Source organism: Bombina bombina, chromosome 9, assembly GCF_027579735.1.
Source record: "Bombina bombina isolate aBomBom1 chromosome 9, aBomBom1.pri, whole genome shotgun sequence".
NCBI lineage: Eukaryota > Metazoa > Chordata > Amphibia > Anura > Bombinatoridae > Bombina > Bombina bombina.
In genome coordinates, this window is record NC_069507.1 from 46069215 (window position 1) to 46093235 (window position 24021).

General features: G+C 37.1%; 1 protein-coding gene across 2 annotated transcripts in view; it reads left to right on the plus strand.

Annotated features, from left to right (window-relative positions):
* NRG3 (neuregulin 3) overlaps nt 1-24021 on the plus strand; it is a 959110-nt gene that overhangs the window by 917169 nt on the left and 17920 nt on the right. For both annotated transcript variants that reach the window (XM_053692070.1, XM_053692069.1), the window contains exons 7-8: nt 852-979; nt 7969-8139. In XM_053692070.1, the coding sequence (XP_053548045.1) occupies nt 852-979; nt 7969-8139 (299 nt within the window). The remainder of the gene's footprint in view (nt 1-851; nt 980-7968; nt 8140-24021) is intronic.

Genomic DNA, 24021 nt, shown 5'->3' on the forward strand with positions numbered 1-24021 from the left:
ATAGTCAATCAATTGTATAGCATAAAAGAGGAAATAGTTCTCTGAAGTGACCGTTTAGGGAGTTTTGTCTATTGTTGAGCTTAATAAACACTTTAAGCAAGAAAATGTTTTCACATCAAACAAAACTGAACTCAGAACTCAGTTTTCCGTTCTACAGTTTTTGGCATTGCTAAACATTACAAACCAAAGAAAAATATACAAATGTTCACTGAACATTTCAGAATGTTATGAAAAAGCTGTGATGTTTGCAACGAGAATTTCTCAACTTTTGCAGAATTTTAAAATCATTAGGAGAATATTTTTCTACCTCTGAACAGCAACAGCACATTATACAATCTCCAAAAGAGATAAAAGGCAGCTGGACAGATGTTTCTATTACACACCATTAGGATCAACCTGTCAAGGAACTCTATCACAGATACGGATAATGCATAATGTGCACATCATCAGCGAGCAGAATAAATTGCACATAATGACACATGCTGCAAGCACCTTAGAACATAAAAATGGTGCAACATTCACATTTTACCTAATTTATATACACAAAATGAAAAGATGAGTTTTGTTTTGGGCTTGCTAAAGTCTTTTATCACAATGTCCTGGATTGATAGGCCCTCATAAGGTTACGAGTGGTCTTGCTGCCAATGAAAAAAATGTTTGAAATGAATAAAGCATCACACAGTTTCATTAATGGGCATTATTGTTTTTAACATATATAGATGATTGAGGTCACCAGTGCATGATATAGCTTACACTTCTTATGTGCACTATAAAACATTGTTCATAAAAATGTTTAATGTCTTCTGTTAGTTTCCTGTTTATTGGTTATTTCTTGATTGATTTGTCTGCAGTATTCAAAATCAGAGAGCAATCCAGAACCTGTCAGAGAGAAAATCATGGAGTCAAGTTTTTCAGAAACCCAGCCCTTCCCAGACACACTGCCGCCAGACAGAGGGAATCACTCAGCAAAACATCATAGGTAGGGAGACCCAGAATGGGTGTTATAAAGGTGACAGCCTCTGTGCTAAAAATTGAAAAAATAGCAATTTTAATTACAACTATATTCAAAACATGGATACAATTGGATGCTGGAGCTATAGAGACAAAGGTACCTGTTTACAACCTGTTGGGTGGACAAGCATATGTGCTCATCTCCAGTGATTCCAAATCTTGTTCAATCCGGCCCCCTGCTGTTGCGCAACCAATCACGCAGGAGCAGGAGTTATCACCTTCTCTAGTCGAATAAGTCTGGGATGATTTTAATTCTCCACTTTTGAGATGGTAGAAAGGTTAGAAAGCCACGGTCTTAGAACCACTGTCACTTAACTTGTAATTGCAGGCTTTCAAGAGCCTGTAATGCATGGGCTAAGGTGCAGATCATAAATGGAGTTCAAAGAGTAATTATGCCTATGTTGTTTCTCTAAGTTACTATTTATTTGTTTATTTATTTTGCCAAATACATCTTAAATTAATGTTAAATTGGAATAAAAATGTATTTTCAAAAATAAAGAGGTGACAAAGTAATATTTCTTAAAATCATTAAAATGTATATTGAGGAGGAAAGCTAATATAACAACATACATTTGGGACGCATTTCGCTCTTTTTTAATTTTAATCACAGTTAATTGTGCATTTTATCACATGAACATTTTAGTTAGAGGCTTGAGTAACTATTTAAAAATGAAAATAACAATAAATGACATAAAATGGTCAATAAAAGCATTGCTCTTTATTATGCATCTGTTATGTTTAAGACTACACAACTTATGGTTATTTTAGAAGAAAATGGCCTATGTATTCTGGGTGGATCCAGTTTAAATAACACATATTACTTTATTTGCAATTTCCCTCTAGATCAATGCCAATTACAATTATGTTGAATAATATTTAGTGGTAAGGAAAATATACCCCATAAAGAATAAGAAATGGTTTAGTTCTCCTAAACAAGGGAGTGCACATTGTTCCAATACATTGTTCCTTTAATAAAATTAGTTTATTAGCTGATTGTGCTTGTATGATGGATGGAGAATTGCCGTTTTCTCATATTGTGATTGTTTAAAGATTTAATATGAAAATAGTTCCTCGCAATTAATTTCTTTGTTTCAAGATAATATTTTAGTTGTTCAATGTTCATTTTCTCCAGCTATAAATGTATTATTCTATCTCAGGACTTAGGCAGACATCTGCACGTTACTGTTAATGTATTTATATTTTATCTTATTATCATATAATTTATTCTCAACATTTAAATTGACTTATAAAAAACGTAATCAAGTTAGCTCAGTGATAGTCATGTAAGATGATTTTATTTAAGTATAGGGTAGCAGAATATGGAGAAATAGGGAATCCAACTCAGATACACCGACCAGGAGACCTGATGATCAAACGTTGCCACCAAATACGTGAAAAAACATGTTTAGCCTCGCAGGGACAGTCGGTGCAATTAAAATAGAAAAGTGGGCTGTTCCTGCGAGCGGAGAGCTGTGTCCTATAGAAATAATAAGAGCTCTCTGCCATGTAAAAGTTTGCAACAGAGAAAGAAGTACACAGGGAGAACCCAGGGTATGTTTAAACTTTAATACTTAATACAAATCATAATATGCTGTTTTCAGTGCACTGTACCTTAAAATTGCTGTTTTTTTATGTATAGGTAATTAGTTTTGAGTATTTTGATTAAAAGATTGCCACCTTTTCATTTGTGAGGAAAACAGTGATATTTGCAGTGTAGACATGTTTATATAATTACGCCTGGATTTGAGAGACAATTCCATACACAACCATGGAATGCCAATGTTCAGCCCATTTTCTGATACAAAACAATTACGCTTTGCTTTTCGCACTTATAAGTACAAATTTCAGTGTTTTTTCACATCCAGTGTACTTAGAATACAATTTATTCCCGTGTAATTTAAATACAAACTTTACATTTTTGATAAGATACAATTTTATATAAATACCTGTGTATTTATGTGTTTACACATGTAAACATGTATATACATACATATTTACACATGTATACGCATACATAGACATATATATATATATATATATATGTATATATATATATATATTTATATATATGCACGTTGGACCCCTTTCCACTCAAATACTTTTAAACATGAAAAATAATTTGTATTAATTTTTATATATATTGAAATGTATTTTACTGTGTTTTTAATAGATGCTTTTCACTTATAGCGATTGAAGTTCTCACATAGAAGAAAGAATCAGAAGAATTATGAGTATAATTGTAAAGTATCTTGAAATCTTTCTCCCTTCATAGGGCAATGGCGTCTGTCTATGCACAATGCCAATTCAGATATCTGCTACCTACTCAATGAGTTATCGCATTGTCTCTTGACAAAGGCTTACATAGCTGAAACGCGTAGAGGCATACTCTGATTGGCATTCACAGAGAGGTAACTTGCAGATCGAAAGAAGTAGAACACTGACCGCCTTTATCTAAAAGAAGAGAATCATGCTGATTGGAATTAACAGCAGAGTGAAGCTAAAAGCAGAGCAAAGTTTCCTGAATGCTGGGTGCTGTTAGAGTTTGGTCAAGTTAATACCAACGGAGGAACATGGGGAACAGACATGGGGAGCCGTATACACAGTATTCAATAACTCATTGAGGAGGTACCCAATATCTGAATTGTCATTGGGTATAGACAGATGCCGTAGCCCTATGAAGGGCGAAATATTTCAAGGTACTATACAATTACTCTCATAATATCTCTGATTCTATTCTCTATGTGAGAGCTTTAATCCCTTGAAGGGAATTGCAGGATAAGGATTATCACTATAAATCTGGGGTACAAAAATATATTGATTTTTAATTGGTATAACATTTTAGTAAAATTACTTCCAATAATTCATTTTGCTTTAAAATACCAACATTGGATACAACTTTGGATACTAATCATAGAAATGGAGAATCACCTATTGGACCTTTTCTTGCTATTTTTAACTAGGGCTGGTTTACATGTATTCCATTATGCATTACTATTTTTAATATAAATATTTTTAATAAATTATTTTATGCTACTTCTAAACTGTTTCTATTGTCACTAACGAAACAGTGCCAGATTGGCCTACTGGGACACTGGTAGAAATCCTGGTGGGCTGCAGCATCTGGGGCTGGGTTGCCACAATATAAAGGTGTGAAGGGGAAGCTTTAGTACAGGATTTTATTATTTTGACAGAATAGATTCTTTTTGGCGGTATAATCGACCTTCCCATGTCTTCCTCCTATGGGGATTTGTTCTAGGAATCCTCTCAGACAGCATTGCACAGTCTGCACTTACTCTTAAATGCAGTCCCCCTCCCCTTCTCTCTTCCCAAGTGCAGTGCTGAGCATCTCACAGCAGAACACTGCAAAAAAACAACCAACAAAAGGTAAGAGGGGATTCTAAATAAAGTAACATCTGTTTTTTGTTAATGCCTCTCCCAGCCTGGGCAAGTACTGTCAGCCTCTCCCAGCCTGAGCAAGTGCTGTCAGCCTCTCCCAGCCTGGGCAAGTACTGTCAGCCTCTCCCAGCCTGGGCAAGTGCTGTCAGCCTCTCCCAGCCTGAGCAAGTGCTGTCAGCCTCTCCCAGCCTGAGCAAGTGCTGTCAGCCTCTCCCAGCCTGAGCAAGTGCTGTCAGCCTCTCCCAGCCTGAGCAAGTGCTGTCAGCCTCCCTCTTTGCAGCTCACACAGCTTTTTTTTTATCCCATTTGCATACACTCCTTGAGGGACACACACACATATTCTATCTATGCCCCCAGAAGTAGTTTTATTTTTTGCTGCACACGCCCCATAAGACTATTGCTGTGCTTAAACATGGTACCAGAATTGTATATATATATATATATATATATATATATATATATACACAATTTGCATGCCTTACTTAGAATCCTCTGGTGTATTGGTTGTATGTAAAGTAATTCTGGGGAAAAGCAAAAGGGAATGCTTGCCTAGATGTGCTCTATACAATAATTCTATGGCATATATATATATTTCAGAAGTGCAGCACACAGATGCAATTAGTGTCCTTCTAATAACAAAAAAATAATTGCAAAGCCATGCATGTCTGTGATTGCTAAACAAAAGGGACCCCAGAGAAACTTTTAAAACCATTTGTCTTATGACTGCAGTAGTTGTGTGTAAATAATTTCAGTGAGAAACCCAAAATTTGTGAAAATTATTAACAATTTTTTAAATATGATCGCATTTGGCGGTGAATGGTTGGCATGACATTTACCAAAATAAACCTAGATCAACACCTTTGGTTGTCTACATAAAATAAATGTATAGTTTTGATAGGTAAATAAAAAAAGGCTCTATTTCTGTTTAAATGGAGTGATATAAAAAATGTTAAAGTTTTTCTCTGAAATTCCTGGCAGTAAATGGGGTTAAAAAACATATATAATAGCCCTCTCTAGTCAAACACCTTGTCTTATACCATATACCTTTTAAACCTTATAATTTAGCTTTTTTAACATTTAAATGAATAATTTTTAGCATCATATACAGTATTACACTTTACACTAGGGGGGCGATTTATCAAAGTGTCTGTTGACCCCAATGCATCTGTTTCCGCACGTGCCTTCAGACTCGCCAGAAACAGGAGTTAAGAAGCAGCGGTCTTAATACCACTGCTCCTTAACTCATACGCCGCCTATGAGGCGAAGGATATCAATCCGTTGGATCTTGTACGATCTGCTAGCGGCCGATTGACTGCGAATCTGCAGGGGGCGGCATTGCACAAGCAGTTCACCAGAACTGCTTGTGCAATGTTAAATGCCAAGAGCATATGCTGTCGGCATTCAGCGATGTCTGGCGGACATGATCTTTAGTCACGCTTATCTGACAAGCACACATTTTGTTTTTGCTTGAGCGCACCTGTTTACTTTCAACTTGTAATATGTGTGTAAGTTAGAACAGTCACGATATTGCTTATCACGACCCGCACTCATTTAAGAGCACTATAATCTAGGCCTTTATTGAAACAGTTAATTATGAGTTTATTGTCTTTACTTATTTTCATGGAATCAAGGAGTGCCAAAAACATTAGCTTTCATTATAGGAATTATATATAGTTTTGTTCTCTGTCAAATGCAGAAGAAGGGGGTCACTTGCTGCATTTAGCTTTTTTTGGATCTGGATTTCTTCTTGTGAGAGAACAGCACACTAATATCTGTCTAAATGCTTTCACAAAAAGAATTCTGGGTACAAAAGGGCCGAATACCGCGAGCAGCTGCCTTCTTCCGTATTCGGCATTGAACAAAACTTCCCAATGCACGTCTAATAGGGATACATAAAACATTACAAAATAAATGGAAAAAAAAATAAATATATAAATCAATTTGCTTTTTGGGACACCTGCCCTCTATTATCTAGAAAAATAAAATCTTTTATTTTTTGTTTTTTAAATTCACAAAAATGTAGAACTACAGACTTTACAAACAGCTTAATTAAAAATAATGATACATTTTCCACTAATAAATAATGAATTCAAATATTAATACCATCTGGAAGTAATTCATACCAGCAACACACATTTAGTGCAAAAAAGTATTTGCATCTTTTGCACATTTCAGTTACTTTATTTTCTTTGAAACCATCTTTCCAAAAAACAACATTTTCTTTTGATTAGACATTTATTGAAATAAGACACTTGTGTGTGATTAAAGGACCATTGCAGTGGGAAAACACACTCTATAGTAAAAAAAGAGTATGTAATTTTAACATTAGCAACCATTTAATGTTATGGGGCGGATGTAATAAGCCGCGGATGTGACTTTATCCGCCCATAGTTTCCTTTCAGGTGGTGGACTGCAATCATCTCGATCAGATACAATCGTGTTGATTGACACTCCCTGCTAGCGGCTGATTGGCTGCAAATGTGCAGGGGGCAGCATTGCACAAGCATTTCACAAGAAATGCTTGTGCAATTTTAAATGGTGACAGTGTATGCATTTGTTAAACTTACTTCTATGTGTTTATCCTTTGCAAATGAGTTAAACACATAAACACATAGTTAAAGCATCATTCGGCAGCCGCAGATCACTGCTGGTCCAGAGCTTACACAGCCGTTGATCGATTCAGCAATGGTAGTCAATCAACCAAGCTGTGTGACTACCGCTTCTAATAAGATGACCAGTAGTTTCTGTTCAGGACCCACAGTGCTTTGCTGCTCTCCAGCAGTACTTTAACTTTGCAGAGCTTAAAGGGACACTGCACCCAATTTTTTTCTTTCATGATTCAGATAGAGCATGAAATTTTAAGCGACTTTCTAATTTACTCCTATTATCAAATTTTCTTTGTTCTCTTGCTATCTTTATTTTAAAAGCAGGAATGTAAATCTTAGCAGCCAGCCCATTTTAGGTTCAGCACCATGGATAGCGCTTGCTTATTGGAGGCTTACATTTACCCACCAATAAGCAAGCATAACCCAGGTTCTCAACCAAAAATGGGTCAGCTCCTATGCATCAAATTCCTGATTTTATAAATAAAGATAGCAAGAGAACGAAGAAAAATTGATAATAGGGGTAAAATAGAAAGTTGCTTAAAATTGTATGTTATAAAACAAACATATTTGACCTTTTAATTTATTTATTTATTGATGTTTCTGTGCAATTAAAAAATTAAATTGCTGTCTGCCATTATCTATAACCCCCTATGAAAACATAACACTTACTAGGTGGTCAAAACCATAAAAAAGATCACTTTGCTATAGTAATGACCTTGGCTCTAAAGCAAGATTAACGTTTGCTTTAAATGGGTCAACACTATTTGACTCACCTATGGGCCGTTGCTAAGTAGCAGCAAAAAAAAAAATATTGCCTCTTTCAGCATTGGACATGTTGCACTATATTTATTTCTATACGACATTGGTCTTGCATTGTAATATGTTTCATCCATTACATTTAAATTAAACAGCTATAGAAGGTATCATTCATGTCTTTGCTTTTTTTATATTTCAGAAATCTTTCATCATGCTGCAGTCCCAGTCAAAGGAGTCGGATGCTGCACAGAAATGCCTTTCGAAGGACTCCCCCTCTTCCCCGGGGACGTCTTAGTGGAATCACAGGACCAGCATATCAGCAGTTGGAAGAGCCTGGTCTGATAGATCAGGAACCAATGCCTTGCCAAGGGTAAGTGATGAAATTCACTAGACCATGAAAATACAATATCAATCTCAAGATTAAAAAAAGGAGCATTATCTTGTTTCTACTGATTTGTGAGCTGTAACTTTTCTCAGCTCACCAGAGCTTTAAACTTTAAAATCAAAGAAATATTGTTGCCATAAATTATTGGAAGAGAAATTCTCCATATTTTTGATTGATTTACTGAGAAGTAATAAGTAACACTCATAGCTTTTAAACATTCTGTTTGAAATGTTAGATTTCAGACAAAGATACAACAGTAAGATGGATGTTTTGAGTATAAAAATAAAGACACATAATTTGGATTATTGACAGTGTTTTATTGAAAATAACAAAAGCAAAATACTTAAAGGGACAGGAAACCCCAATTTTTTCTTTCATGATTTGGATAGAATAAACAATTTTAAACAACTTTCCAATTTACTTCTCATATTAAATGCGCTTCATTCTCTTGTTATCCTTTGCTGAAGGAACCAATCAGCAACTAGCTCCCACAAGTGTGCATATTATTTTTCAACAAGTGATACCAAGAGAATGAAGAACATTTGAAAATAGAATTGAATTTACACGCTCTATCTGAATCACACAAGGATAATGTTGACTTTCCTATCCCTTTAAAATTAGAGTAACGTGACATTGAACATCACCTTTAAACAAGCAAATATTACTTTTGAAATATAATCATGATGATTGGTATGTGATGCTTTACATCTGAGTTCAAATATCCAATACGGTGTAGACATTAAACCTCACTAAAGTTAATGAACCGGCAATCATTAAAGGTAAAGTCTAGACCCAATACATCATTTGTATTACTTATTGTTACATGCCAGAAAAGCATCCTGCAACTGGTCCCATGTAAGAAGAACATTGAACATTTAAAAATGAATTGTTAGTTAGGAGCCAAAAATAGCCATCAAGCTCCACCCACCTATTGCTTGTATATTTTGGTATGATAAGTTTCTCCAATCATAATCAACTCTTAAATATGTTTTCCTATTCGCACATGCTAAATTGTGCATGTGCGATTTGAAATAGCTAATTAAAAAATATTAAATGTGCACTGCTAAACTGGCATACAAGGGAATCAGTTAACTGGACAAGAAGAAAGCTGTGGGTGGAGCTTGGAGGCCATTTTCAGCTACTAGCAATGATGATTATTTAAAAGTTTCATTTACTTCTTTCAAGCTTATAGATGTGGAACCCATTGCAAGGTGCATGTCTGGTATGTAACAATCAGTAATAAATAGGGTGGCCATATTGCCGCTTTAGAACAGGACACGTGAAAAATACTGTTTTAAATACTGTCAGGGCTGTTTAAAGAAATGTTTTTAATAATAAATAATGTTCCATTATAAGAGGCAATATGGTCACCCTAGAAATAAACAATATGTATTGTGACTTTCGCTTTAAGTGAAATCATCTGGAACCACACAGCAGCTAAACCCTTTAAATTCTCTAAGAAAAGAGACAGAAACTGGAAGCTTCAGTAAGCCTTGATATGCTTCTCATATAACTTATTGAATATCTCTGGAATGCAGAACGGGGCAGGGGATGGAATTAACAGAAAAGCACCAGGCAAAGATTTAAATTCTTAATTTGATGCAAATACATATCAAATTGCAGTACTTTGTCTTTCAGTATAGGTTAACTTGTATTTGCCACTCCTTTTTGCTTTTGCTGAGAAAAAAAAATGTGTATATTGTGAGATTTGAACAAACTTCACAAGCATTTTACTCAGCTGGGCCAGTCAGCCTAATTAAATTGTAGAACACAAGAATGGACCTATATCACATCCTAGACACACAAGATTCTTGTTCAAGGATTTAGTCTGACTAAACTAACTAAGAATTCATGTAGCCAGTATTACTCACTCCAGTCTCACACACTTGAGTGCACATTGTAAGCATCTACAATGTTCATAATTCCAGGGAAAACAGAATGCTAACAGGTTCTGTATACCCAATGAACCAGAGATGACAGCTGGTGGAATTCGTTACAGTAAATAAAAGTAAGAAAGTCCATTTATTTTGGATTAAGTTGGGTGTAAGATTCCAATTTTAAACAGTAAGACAATATTTAAATCCATTTGTAAGCTGGTTGAATAAAGGAATATATTAGCAACTCTGCGTGGCTCAAAAGTGATGCAACTCTATAGATGAATATGAGACTTTTGTGGTAGGCACCAGATTTGATAGATAAAAAATAAACAAGGTACTCTACAAGAGGGGATTGCTAGATTGAAATGTCTAAAAAAGTAGCGATAGATAGATAGATAGTTATATAGATGATAGATAGATAGATAGATAGATAGATAGATAGATAAAGGAAGAGATAGGAGATATAAAATGAAAAGAAAGAGATTAGAGAAAAAAGTAATTAAGATGTAGAGAGACAAAGATCAAGAGTGATAAAGCAACATAAGAAAATTAGTTCAACATAGAGTGGATTCATTTTTATTAAAATACATAAGTGAACAAGTGTAGTGCTCGTGGGATATTTCCCTATCAGACCAAACTTGGCCAGTAGTCTTCTTATCCCGGCATCAAGTGGAAGGATAAGGAAATATCCCAGAACAAGAGAATAAAGTAAATGAGGTAACAGTACTCACATTAGATGGGCAATCCTTTTCGGCACAACAGGGAATAACTGGAGAGTAGTTAGGCAAGCCGAGTTTGGAAAAAATGAGACAATCCACGGTAATAGCAGTTCAGGGGTTAATCAGAAGAGTGGTCAGAAGCAAGCAGAGTTCAGCAACAGTAAGGCTATCCGGCATTTCAGGGATTAATCAGAAGAGTAGTCAGAGGCAAGCAGAGTTAAGTTGCAGTAAGGCAAACCGGCAGTTCAAGGGTTAGACAGGCAGAGTGGTCAGACAGGCAGAGTAAGTCTGCATATACTGAGGGAAGTTTATAAGGGGTTAGAAGGCTGGCTATAGGAATGTGTTGTACTGGAATAACTGTAGCAGGAGTGAAAACAGGATTTACCCCAGGAGGCCAACTGTCCTTCGGTCCAGTCGAATTGAGGATTGTGTTTACGTAGTCAAGGAAGACCAAGGATAATGGTTGTGCTGGAGAATGGATGACATCAAACTGCAACTGTTCAGAATGTAGGGACTCCACAGTCATGGTTAGGGGGCGCTGATTTGAAATGGATTAAACCTGATCCAAGGGGAGTGCCATCCAGAGTGGTTATTTTTAGACATCGTTTATTCTGGAGAAGAGGCAGCCCTGTGTAAATCATAAAATGATGATCTAGGAAATTTCCGGCTGCCCCTGAATCAATAAAAGGCCTGAGCATGGACAGAGTTCTGGAGAAAGGTGAGGGTAATATGTAACAAAAGAGAATAGAGGAGGTTGGCGCTTACCACTTCCAGGGATTCAGGTTGAGGAATTGTACTTGAAGATCGGCAATAAATGATACACGCCCACTAGCCATCACCCATACATATGGAAGTGTGGGATAGGCTAACGATACACACCCACAAGCTAACAGTCATATACATGACACAAATAAAGTAGTTAGATGCTTTTAATAAATAAATAAAGCCTTGCATTATGAGCAAGGGAAAAAAATCCTCAGAAAATAAAGAAGCTATCAATCATATGAAGTATAAATAAATAGTGCATCCACATTCATAAAGAGAGATTGTTGATAAGTTATGAACCAACTATATGGGTGCTATATTTGTTTTTGTTTTTTTGTTGAAATGTTATTGTGGATATTGTATATGTTTTCTTTCAAAATGTTTATGAGATACATTGTATTATCTGCTACACACCTGTTTTGATACTAGCTAAATCTGTTAAAGTAGATCTGTGCACAAAATGTGCTATATATTTATATACTGGTATTAAGAAAAGTCAGTTTGTATTGTGAAGGTCACCATAGCAACATTTGCATAAGTAATTGGTAAATTGGGTGTGACCAATGTTTTAATTTATTTGAGGATGTATAAATAGGAGACTTCAGTTTTAGATCAGTATTACTTGCCTGAGGAAACAGAGTGGTCAGCTCTGAGAAACGCGTAGCGTATTTTACTGATTTTTTATTGTACACTGTTATATTTTTATATAAAGTGTTTTTTTTTATATATATATTTTTGGAGTCTCCTTTATTCTCTTTTGAGCACTTTAAACATATTGGACTATTCTTCACCGGAGTGGTATGTGCGCTGGGCCACTTTAATATACCCAGCTTGCTCCATTAGCACTACAGTGTGCTTTATACTTAGTGAGTATATCTCTGAAGAGTTAAGCTGGTGGGTACACACTTTGCTTACTAATCTGCACTAGGAGTCGCCCTCTGTATATCTTTCTACTTTAAAAATATGCATCAGGGTGATGCCTCACTACTTTCTATACAGGCAATTGACTATGTAATTAAACATAAGAGAGGGGGAGATATAGAATACAAACTCAATTTCAGAGAAGCTAAATGGATCTTTGAATTAAAAACCAGTCACCCCAATGGCATCAATAAGGAAAGTGATGTAAATCTATTTATCTAACATTATAATTTATAAATAAATAATCAAATAGCAATATTTGTAGGAAATATAAAGTTCATCTATCTGCAATACATTGAATACAAAATGTTAATGTTTATTGAGTACATAAGCCTTTTTATTGCTAACTAAGAATATGAATATGATCTTTACAACTGACTTTGTCTTTCTATTGTTTTTGTGTATTGTCAGTCGAATCAGCAAGGGAAGGGTTAACCGCAATGTTGTTTTTAATTGAGAAAGGCCTCTTTAAATAGAGGCTAATTGTACAGCTGACAGACAGCAGTGAACAAGCGTGTAGCCACACGCGAAACATGTCTGCAGTCAGTCACGCTGTAGCCTTTTCCCTGTTTTAATGGAGCTTTGTCTCTATTTTTGTTTTTAACACTCCAATAAAGTTCCTGTTTTAGCTTATTGACCGTGTGTTTTCCTCTTTTGTGGACTTTGAGGTTGGTGAAGGTTTGTGAAGCCGTTTTCCTGTTAGCCTGGAACTACTTGTTTTTGGAGGGTAATATGTATCAAGATCTGAGAAGAGTGAGGGGAATTAGTAGTGGACATGCTTAGAGGTACACCACTCTTATCCTCTAAGCGTTGGCTTTTCCCAGCAGTATATCACAATTCTTAAGTTGATGTGCATTAGAACCACAATAGAAGCACAGTCTCCTTCTTCTCTGTCTTTCAGATTCTGAGGATTTAAGAGAAGAGAGATCCATAGGTTCCTCTTCAGAAGTAACTGGCTGTCCTGGGAGGGTAGAGGGTGGACTATTGGCTGGATGGAGGGGAGGACGAGAAGGAAGGACTCTGTGAGTTCTCTCACTATCTGCTTGTCTTTCCTGAAAGCGATAATCCCGATTTATGCAGAGTGCTATAAAATCATCCAGGGAAGAGGGAACATAACGATAAGTGAGCTCATCTTTGATGCGTTCATGCGGGCCTCTCTGGAAGGCCGCCTTGAGGGCACTGCTATCCCAACTGGTCTCAAGTGCTAAGGTGTGAAACTCTATGGCGTACTGTGCCACAGATCTATTGCTCTGACAGAGATCCAAGAGAGAGTACCCTGCAGCAAAAGTGCGACCAGAAGTTCCAAATATGGAAGATAATGCAAAAATGAAGGTATCAGCATCATTCAGGAGTTGAGCACTCTGTTCCAAGAGGGGAAATACCCAGTCTAGGGCCTTGTCTTTCAACAAAGAAATGATAAAGGTAACCTTTGACTGATGAGACTGGAAGGTATGAGGGTCATTGCAGAAATGCAGTCTGCACTGGTTGAGAAAAACCCTGCAGTTGGTAGTGCAATCAAACTTGTCAGGCAACAGTATCCGAGTATGTTAACAGAAGCAGCGGAGGAGGTTGCAATACTAGCAGCAAGGACAGGCTCTGTGGCAACAGGCGCAGCATTCCTCTCTGCAATAAGTGAGGGCATAGTAGTAATAGTCTAAAATTTGGAATCCAGGCTTTGCAGGTGTGAGGCGGGGGTTCCCAGCATATGTCCCTGAAGAGAGATTGCTCTAGCTACCTCATTTGGGTCCATGGCACAAGTATAATGTAATGCTCATGGGATATTTCCTTATCAGATTAAACTTGGCCAGTAGCCTTTTTATCCCAGCATCAAGTGGAAGGATAAGGAAATAACCCAGAACAAGAGAATAAAGTAAATAAGGTAACGGTACTCACAGTAGAGGGGCAATCCTTCTTGGCACAACAGGGAATAACTGGAGAGTAGTCAGGCAAGCAGAGTTCCGCAGCAATGAGACAAGCCACAATAACAGCAGTTCAGGGGTTAATCAGAAGAGTGGTCAGAGGCAAGCAGAGCTCAGCAAAAGTAAGGAAATTCAGGGGTTAATCAGAAGAGTGTTCAGAGGCAAGCAGCGTTCAGCAGCAGTAAGGCAATCCGGCAGTTCAGTGGTTAAACAACAGAGAGTGGTCAGACAGTCAGAGTTCAGTAACTATTAGACAATCCAGCAATTCAGGAGTTAAACATGCAGAGTGGTCAGACAGGCATAGTTCAGTAACAATTAGGCAATCCAGGTGTTAGGCGAGGGTTCCCAGCATCTGTCCCTGAAGAGAAATTGCTCTAGCTAACTCATTTGGGTCCATGGTACAAGTATAATGTAATGCTCATGGGATATTTCCCTATCAGAACAAATTGGCCAGTAGTCTTCTTATCCCGGCATCAAGTGGAAGGATAAGGAAATATCCCAAAACAAGAGAATAAAGTAAATGAGGTAACAGTACTCACAATAGAGGGGCAATCCTTCTCGGCACAACAGGGAATAACTGGAGAGTAGTCAGGCAAGCAGAGTTTGGCAACAATGAGACAATCCACAGTAACAGCAGTTCAGGGGTTAATCAGAAGAGTGGTCAGAAGCAAGCAGAGTTCAGCAACAGTAAGGCTATCAGGCAGTACAGGGGTTAATCAGAAGAGTGGTCAGACAGGCAGATTTCAGTAACAATTAGGCAATCCAGCAATTCAATAACAATAAGCCCCCAGTGGCACACACAGTAACACCTATACTTGGGCAAGGTATAGGAAGTGAGGTGAGACTTACATAGGTGCAGATTGGCGCCAGCAGACCGGTGAGTGTTATCAGAGGAAGGAGACGCCGAAGCGGCGATGACATCATCACCATAACAACTGCCGCAACCATGGCAACGGCCATGGGAAGGAAACGATGAGCCGCCGCTGAGATGGATTGGCGTGACAACAAGAGGTCATGTCTGTTCTGTGAAATGCTAATGAGAATTTTAAGGGTATACATGATGTTGAATAACCATGTATTTGCAACACGGCCTTCTTGTGGTTCTCCTCCAACCTTTCTAACCGTACCTTTAGTGTAGTCTTTTCTGGTGCATCAAACAAAACAAAAGTATCTGTGGCTGCAGATCATATGCATGGAAAAGACCCCAGATCAATATACAATCAGGATGGGTGCCGGTAGAAAGCAGCAATCTCTCAATACTGAAAACACAAAACGAGGAACACTGCCACACCCAAATGCTGATATATAAAAGGAGAATTTTTTTCAAAACATTACAAATGTAAAGGTACTCACGGAGGCATCAATGACAGAAACATTGAATACATTTCAGTCCAATAGAGTAAGTATCAGTTGTTGGTGCAAAACGCGTAAGATGTTTCTGTCACTGATGCCTCCATGTGTACCTTTAAATTTTTTATGTTTTGAAATAAAAATAAAAAATCTTTTATATATCAGCATTTGAGTGTGGCAGTGTTTCTCATTCTCTAGTGCATCCTCTGTCCCTCTACTTCATTCTTTTTTGGGTACCACAAGGCTCTGTCCTTGACCCTCTTCTCTTTTCATTCTATAAGTCATCATTAGGTTCCTTAATAATGTCCCCCAGGGTGCAATATCCTTTAAATGCTGATGACACCCAAATCTACATCCCTGCTTTTCAATAAAGGATATCAAGAGAGCAAAGAAAAATTGATAATAGAATAAATTAGAAAGTTGTTTAAAATTGCATGCTCTATCTGAATCATGAAAGAAAATAAATTAGGTTTCATATCCCTTTAAGCAGACTTGTTCTATTTCAAACCCACTGGGTACTGATTTCTGCTTTTGTGTCTTGTTTACATATCTTTTCTATAGATAATCCTCAAGTATCCATAGTTTTAGTATAAGTGGAGGTTTCAAAAGTCAACATCAGCTATTTTAAAACAATCAAACACAGCTGAAGGAGCTATAGGTAAACAGATTAAAGGTCACCAGTAGATAAAATGGATCCTTGGTAACAAACACAAATAAAAGAGCATTTGATAGTGCAGTGCTCCTTAACTTCTCCTTTATTAGTATTTTCTAGTATAAGTCTTAATGCTGAAGGTATTGCAGAAATGCGTTGATGTATCACTTGCCCTCAAGTACACACATAAAAGAGTTTAGGATGGACATAATCTTGGCAACAACAAGAAACAATGTCAGATTTTCTAAGGAACTGACAACATAAACATTATACTTCAGGCCACAGTAGGTCTCACTGATAAGCCGATTACTGCCAGTGAAATACAGTTTAGATAACACACATGCTTCATCTCTTGCACAAAGAAACAGTAATATATAGGCTGAATCACAGACACAAATATTATTTCAATACAAGCTGGTTTTTATATTGCCACACATCTCTAAAAAGGACACGAACCACACACATAAAATGTTTGTCAAAATTTTTTTACAGTATACTTTCCATATTTATTGTACCTTATATTTGTGAAGTTAAATTCTTAAAATATTAGGTTTTCAATTGTTAGAGAAAATCAGAAGTGTATACTCTGCTACATTGTACACAGTGCTTATTTGACAATTGCTGTAGCTTATTTATACCTGTCTCTACTGGCCTCAGCATAGGAGATAAGATAAAGGATTTTTCTGTGAAGTGTCTCAGAACTACAAATGAATGTACTGTGTGTTAAAAAGTACTGTTTATATTATTTTAAAATATTTCACTTGTATGTAGACCTCCTGCAATGTAGAGGCAGATCCGGTCTTGTCATATAAAGATTTCAAAATGTCAGTCGGGATTGTCAGTGTGTTTTTCTAGGTAATAAAATGGTCCTGCTGTTAAAGGGCCATTAAATGCAGTAGTAATGCATAATAAATAGATGCATAATACATAGATAATGTAGTCTTAAAGGACCAGTCAACACAGTACATTTGCATAATCAACAAATGCAAGATAACAAGATAATGCAATAGCACTTAGTATGAACTTCAAATGAGTAGTAGATTTTTTTTCTGACAATTTTAAAAGTTATATATTTTTCCACCCCCCCCTGTACCATGTGACAGCCATCAGCCAATCACAAATGCATACACGTACCATGTGACAGCCATCAGCCATTCACAAATGCATACACACTTATTCTTGCACATGCTCAGTAGGAGCTGGTGACTCAAAAAGTTTAAATATAAAAAGACTGTGCACATTTTGTTAATGGAGGTAAATTGGAAAGTTGTTTAAAATGGCTGCTCTATCTGAATAATAAAAGTTTAATTTTGATTGAGTGTCCCTTTAATTTCAAATGAGAAGTAGATTTTTTTCCGAAAATTTTCAGTCATTTAAATGGTCATGAAACCCAACATTTTTCTTTCATGATTCAGATAGAGAATACATTTTTAAACAACTTTCCAAGTTACCTTTATTATCTAAAAAAAAAATATTCTCTTGGTATCCTTTTTTGAAGAAACAGCAACACACATGGGTGGACCAATAACATGAGGCATATATGTGCAGCTATGAATCTGCAGCTTCTGAGCCTACCGAGGTATGCTTTTCAACCAAGGATACCAAGAGAATGAAACAAATTAGATAATAGAAGTAAATTGGTAGTTGTTTAAAATTGCACACTTGAAAGAGAAAATTTGGATTTTGTGTCAATTTAATTTTTCCTTCGCCCTGCATCATGTGACAGCCATCAGCCAATCACACAATGCATATACTGTGAACTCTTGCACATGCTCAGTAGGTAAGCTGGTGCCACAGAATGTCTTCATACAAAAAGTCTGTGCACATTTTGATAATGGAAAATAATTGGGAAGTTGTTTAAAATGTCATGCTCTATTAAAATCATGAATGTTCATTTTGACTTTAGCGTTCCTTTAATACCACTAAAGCTTGGAATTTTTACAAAACAAAATGATTATCTGCATTGTTAATGCAGGTGACGGCATGTATGCAATTATGTTCCAAACCAGTGTTATATTTTAAAAAGTTTTGGGATAGAAAAGCATTGTCTGGAGATTTTTCAAGTCTTTTTAGCTGTGGAAGTAAAAATTGGTCTTCTAATTGTGTTGTTAAACATCAAGAATTTGGATTGTGATCAGAAATATAGGACTGGCACATAAGTATAAGGTCATTTATCACCAAATTAATAAGGGAAAACATTTTGATAATAAACAGTGAAAGTGGTCGATTGTGATCACATTGACATCAAAAAGAGCTCATTGTCAGCCATTAACACACCAATATTTATTATATTATAGATTGTGATCAATCCTGTAGTGCTTAAAAAAATGGATACAAAAAAATGAATAAAAAAATGGATAAAAAAAATGTTGTTTTTTCATTAGTCAAATAGAACAAACATTTTTAAACAACTTTTCAATTTACTTCTATTATTACATTTTCTTCATATTCTTATTTCTTATTATCCTTTGTTGAAAAGCAGGAAGGTAAGCTCATTTTGTGCAGCACTATATGACAGCAGTATTTCAAGAATGTCAATCATCAGCTAGAGCACTAGAGGGCAGCACTATGTCCTGATTTGTAGCGCACTAGACGTACACACTACATAACTAGCTATCTCTGCAACAAAGAAGAACAAAGCAAATTTGATAATTGAAGTAAATTGGAATCTGTTTTTAAAATTGTATTCTCTATCTGAATCATGAAAGATGGATTTCACGTCCCTTTAAATGTTGCCATATACTAATCATTTATGGATAAAACAAATCCCCCTTTTTGTTGCATCCAAATAGGACATTTTAAAATGTATTATATTTTTTATTTATTGTAAAATGGAGGGGAAAAAAAGTATTTTCTTCATGCTTGTATACATGTTACTGTTTATCCAGTAGTAGTTTTGCTTATCAGCCAGAGAACTTAAGTCCCATGGACCGGTTCACATTTTCCCAATATTTACTAAAAGGCAAAATAAATGCTAAGTACAATTTCATTAAAAAGTTTATACTGTACATATGCAACATTATGCACTGGAATACAATATATCTGCATCCAAAATAAATGTTTAAAAATTGTTCTGTATTCCTTTAAAATCAAGTGGTTTACCCCCTTGAAAAGTCTAAGTGGCTGATTCTAAAAACAATTGTCAGTCTAGATGTGATTTACCATGACAACACTTGCAGGAGCAGCACACATGGAATTCTATTAAAAAAAGGGGCAGTCCCAGCAAGTGGCAATATGTCTCCTGTAGAAATAATGAGAGCTTTCTGTTATGTAATAATTTGCAATGGAGGACAAAGTACACAGGGAGAACCCAGCATATTATTATTATTATTATTATTCTTTATTTATAAAGCGCCAACAGATTCCGCAGCGCTGCCCATGGGTACAAGGATAACAGTACAGTGGAGAAACAATACGATAAGACACAACATTTTACAGACAAATACAGGGGGAATTGAGGGCCCTGTTCCCGTGGGAACTTACAATCTAGATGGGTAGGAGGATTGGAAACAGGAGGTGGAGACTGCAGAGGTGAGAATGATATTAGTGGGGAGATAGAGGGCAGCTGTTAGTTAATTGGTTAGTTAGTTAATAAGTCGGGTGATAAGCTTCCCTGAACAGAAAGGTCTTTAGGGAACGTTTAAAGGAGGAGAGGTTAGGGACAAGTCTGACATCGCGAGGAAGTGCATTCCAGAGGGTTGGTGCCGCACGAGAAAAGTCCTGTAGTCTAGAATGAGAGGAGGTGATGGTAGAGGACGCAAGAAGCAGGTCATTGTTGGATCTTAGGGGACGGGCAGGAGTATATTTGTTGATGAGTGAGGACAGGTAGGGTGGGGCAGCATTGGTGAGGGCTTTGTAGATCAGGGTGAGAATTTTGAATTTAACTCTGTTGTGAATGGGGAGCCAGTGAAGGGACTCACAGAGAGGCGCAGCAGAAACAGAGCGTCGAGAGAGGTGGATTAGCCTGGCAGATGCATTTAGGAAGGATTAGAGGGGAGAGAGGTGGGAGAGAGAGAGGCCAGTTAGTAAGATGTTACAGTAGTCAAGTCGGGAAATTACCAGGGAGTGGATGAGCTGTTTGGTAGTTTCAGCACTCAGAAACGGGCGAATTTTGGAGATATTGTGTAGGTGGTTGTGGCAGGATGAAGAGAGCAGTTGGATGTGGGGAATGAAGGACAGATTTGAGTCAAGCGTGACTCTGAGGCAGCGGACTTGGGATGATGTTTAAAATGTATGTTTAAATGTATGTTTAAAATGTAATGTATTTCGCCTAATACAAATGTAATTGTGCTATATTCAGTACACTGTACCTTTAAAATTGTTGTTATTTACATGTGGATATGTTTTCCTTTCAGAGTAATTAGTGTTTTGAGTATTTTGATAAAAGCTTGACACCTTTTAATTTGTGACAAAAAAACAGTGAGATCTGTAGGGCAAAAATGTTTACAGAATTACTCTGGGATTTGAGAGACAATTTAAAAAAAAAAAATTTCATACACTCCCTTGAAACGTCCATGATCCGCTCATTTTACGATAAAGCAATTATGCTTATTTTGTACTTATAATTATGAATTTCTATCTGTTTTTTGCACATCTAGGGGCATCTTTATAAAGTTCCATATAGAGCTTGATGCCCCGTGTTTGTGTCTGAAGGCTCGCCGGAAACAGAAGTTATGAAGCAGCGGTCTAAAGACAGATGCTCCATAACCTGTCCGCCTGCCCTGAGGCGGTGGACAGAAATCAACCCGATTGAATACGATCGGGTTGATTGACACCCCCTGCTAGCGTCCATTTGGCCGCAAATCTGCAGGGGGCGATATTGCACCAGCAGTTCAGAAGAATTGCTGGTGCATTGATAAATGCTAACAGCGTATGCTGTCAGCATTTATCGATGTGCAGCCGACATGATCCGCTATATCGGATCATGTCCGCTCGCACCATAAAAAATAGGCACCCTAGTGTTTTTTAATTATGATTTATGCTGTGCATATTTAATACGACTTTATTTCTGTGTAATTTAAATACAAATGTTATGTTTTTTGATAAAATACGATTTTCAATGAGCAATTTTGCTTAATAATACAATATATTCCTGAGTATTTTTATGTGAATGGTTTATTTATTAGTTTTGTATGATTTTGAAATTACGATTTTCATTGTGCACTTTTGTAATGTATACAGATACTGCTCATACGAAAATGTAGTATACGCCCCTTAGTGAGACACACTGTTTCCAGGGTAAAAAGTGGCTTTAGATAGTTCTACTAGGGAAATAGAAGTACTGGCGAGCATTCTTATAGAATCTCACCAAACCAGAGACCATTAGAGAATCAGGCCCTAAGTGTGAATATCAATATCTGCTTTCCACTTTTATGATTGCACAAACCAAATCCGTGCTGCACAGCCCCCTTGCTTTTGCACAGCCAATCATATAAAAGCATAGCATGTCAATCATCTTGTACAGCAAGCCAGTAGAGCAAGGATTCAGAAGATTCATCTTCCCCCAGAAATTAATTACTTTTTACATAGGTTAGTTATATAGGGTTTAATTTATCAAGCTGCGGATACGGTTTTTGGAGCTCCTTTGGAGGATGCTCGCATGAGCGAACCTTCAGCCAATAGCTAAGAAGCAGCAATCATCAGCTTTGAGTTTAAAATGACACCGGACTAGTCCAACTGGTATGATTGACAGCTCTTGCTCTCATGCCGTTGACTGCAACAGAGCAGGGGACAATATTGAATGAGCAATGGGCAGCTACCCTCGATCATGTGAGGACAGATTCCTTTTTTGGGAATCTGTCCACCCTCACATAGATAAATGGAGAACATAGTAAAATGATCTAACAGAATATAGCATGTATTTTTTTTACTGTCCCCTGCACATTTATAAATGGAGGTCATAGTAAGAGTAAACTCATCATACCAAGTATAGCATGGTAATTTGACATGTGTGTCTCAGTATCTGAATTCCAGTGATATGATGAAGCTGAAGGGAGTAAAATAATATGCATGTTAAATATAGATTAAAATGCTGTGTATGATTTACACCCCCAAAAAAAAGATTCTTGTCATTTATTATATGTTCCTCACAACATCTGCTGCATCGCTTGTATCATAAATAAGAGACTCAGCTTCACTGCAAACATAATTTCCAATGATTAAACTCAAAAAGCAATAGCTTTGTAAGTATAATGAAATACAATCAGACACTGAGCTAATCTAATTAGATCCTATCTCTAAACAGCAATGTAGAGGGCTCATCCTAGCAATTCTATTTCACAAGACACCAGAGCTAAGACAAATAGATTCTTTTTCTGCATTAGTCTAACATCCAATTTAAATACCTTTGAGACACATTGTCTTGGTTACAGTATTTTTAGCAGCATGCTGACTTACAAATACAACTATTTGACATCTTGCAAATTAACAGAGTGCATGGGGTTTCGTAAGAGATTTTGCCTTTGGAACACTCTAATTCCGATGACTATTATCCTTTTGTGAATATCAATAAAAGGCATCTAAAGGGTGCCACATATACAAGTTGAAGACTTGATTGTGAAAGAGCTAGGATGGAAGTTTTCTCCATATACTAAGCTGGTGCAATTTTGGGGCCCTGCTTGCGGCAAATTGCAAATCTGCAGCCATACGACTTTTGCTTCATAATCTCTCTTACACTTCTTTGAAAGCAAAGATAAATCAAACTAAACTTGCATGTTCGAGGTAATTGACAGGTCCTGTCTCACGAGATTGGTTGGGTAAGAGCAAATACTTGTGCAAGGGAAACCCTGTCCGGCTGTGCAATAGTAAATAGGGCCCAAAAAGTATTTTTTCCTTTGTTTCATCTAAAACAGGTGCATTAAAATGTATTGTTTTTGTAAGACATGTTAGATAGCTCAGGCATACTAACATCTGCATGTCAGATAGCTCGGGCGTGCTAACATCTGCATGTCAGATAGCTCGGGCGTGCTAACATCTGCATGTCAGATAGCTAGGACGTGCTAACATCTGCATGTCAGATAGCTCAGGCGTGCTAATAAATGCATGTCAGATAGCTCAGGCGTGCTAATATCTGCATGTCAGATAGCTTGGGTGGGCTAACATCCGCATTTCAGATAGCACAGGCGTGCTAATATATGCATGTCAGATAGCTCAAACGTGCTAATATATGCATGTCAGATAGCTCGGGCGGGCTAACATCTGCATGTCAGATAGCTCGGGCATGCTAATATCTACATGTCAGATAGCTCAGGTGGGCTAATAGGTGCATGTCTGATAGCTCTTGTGTGCTAACATCTGCATGTCAGATAGCTTGGGCGTGCTAATATCTGCATGTCAGATAGCTCGGGCGGGCTAACATCTGCATGTCAGATAGCTCAGGCGTTCTAATATATGCATGTCAGATAGCTCGGGCGTGCTAACATCTGAATGTCAGATAGCTCCAGCGTGCTAACATCTGCATGTCAGATAGCTCGGGCGTGCTAACATCTGCATGTCAGATAGCTCGGGCGTGCTAACATCTGCATGTCAGATAGCTCAGGTGTGCTAACATCTGCATGTCAGATAGCTCGGGCGTGCTAACATCTGCATGTCAGATAGCTCGGGCGTGCTAACATCTGCATGTCAGATAGCTCAGGCGTGCTAACATCTGCATGTCAGATAGCTCA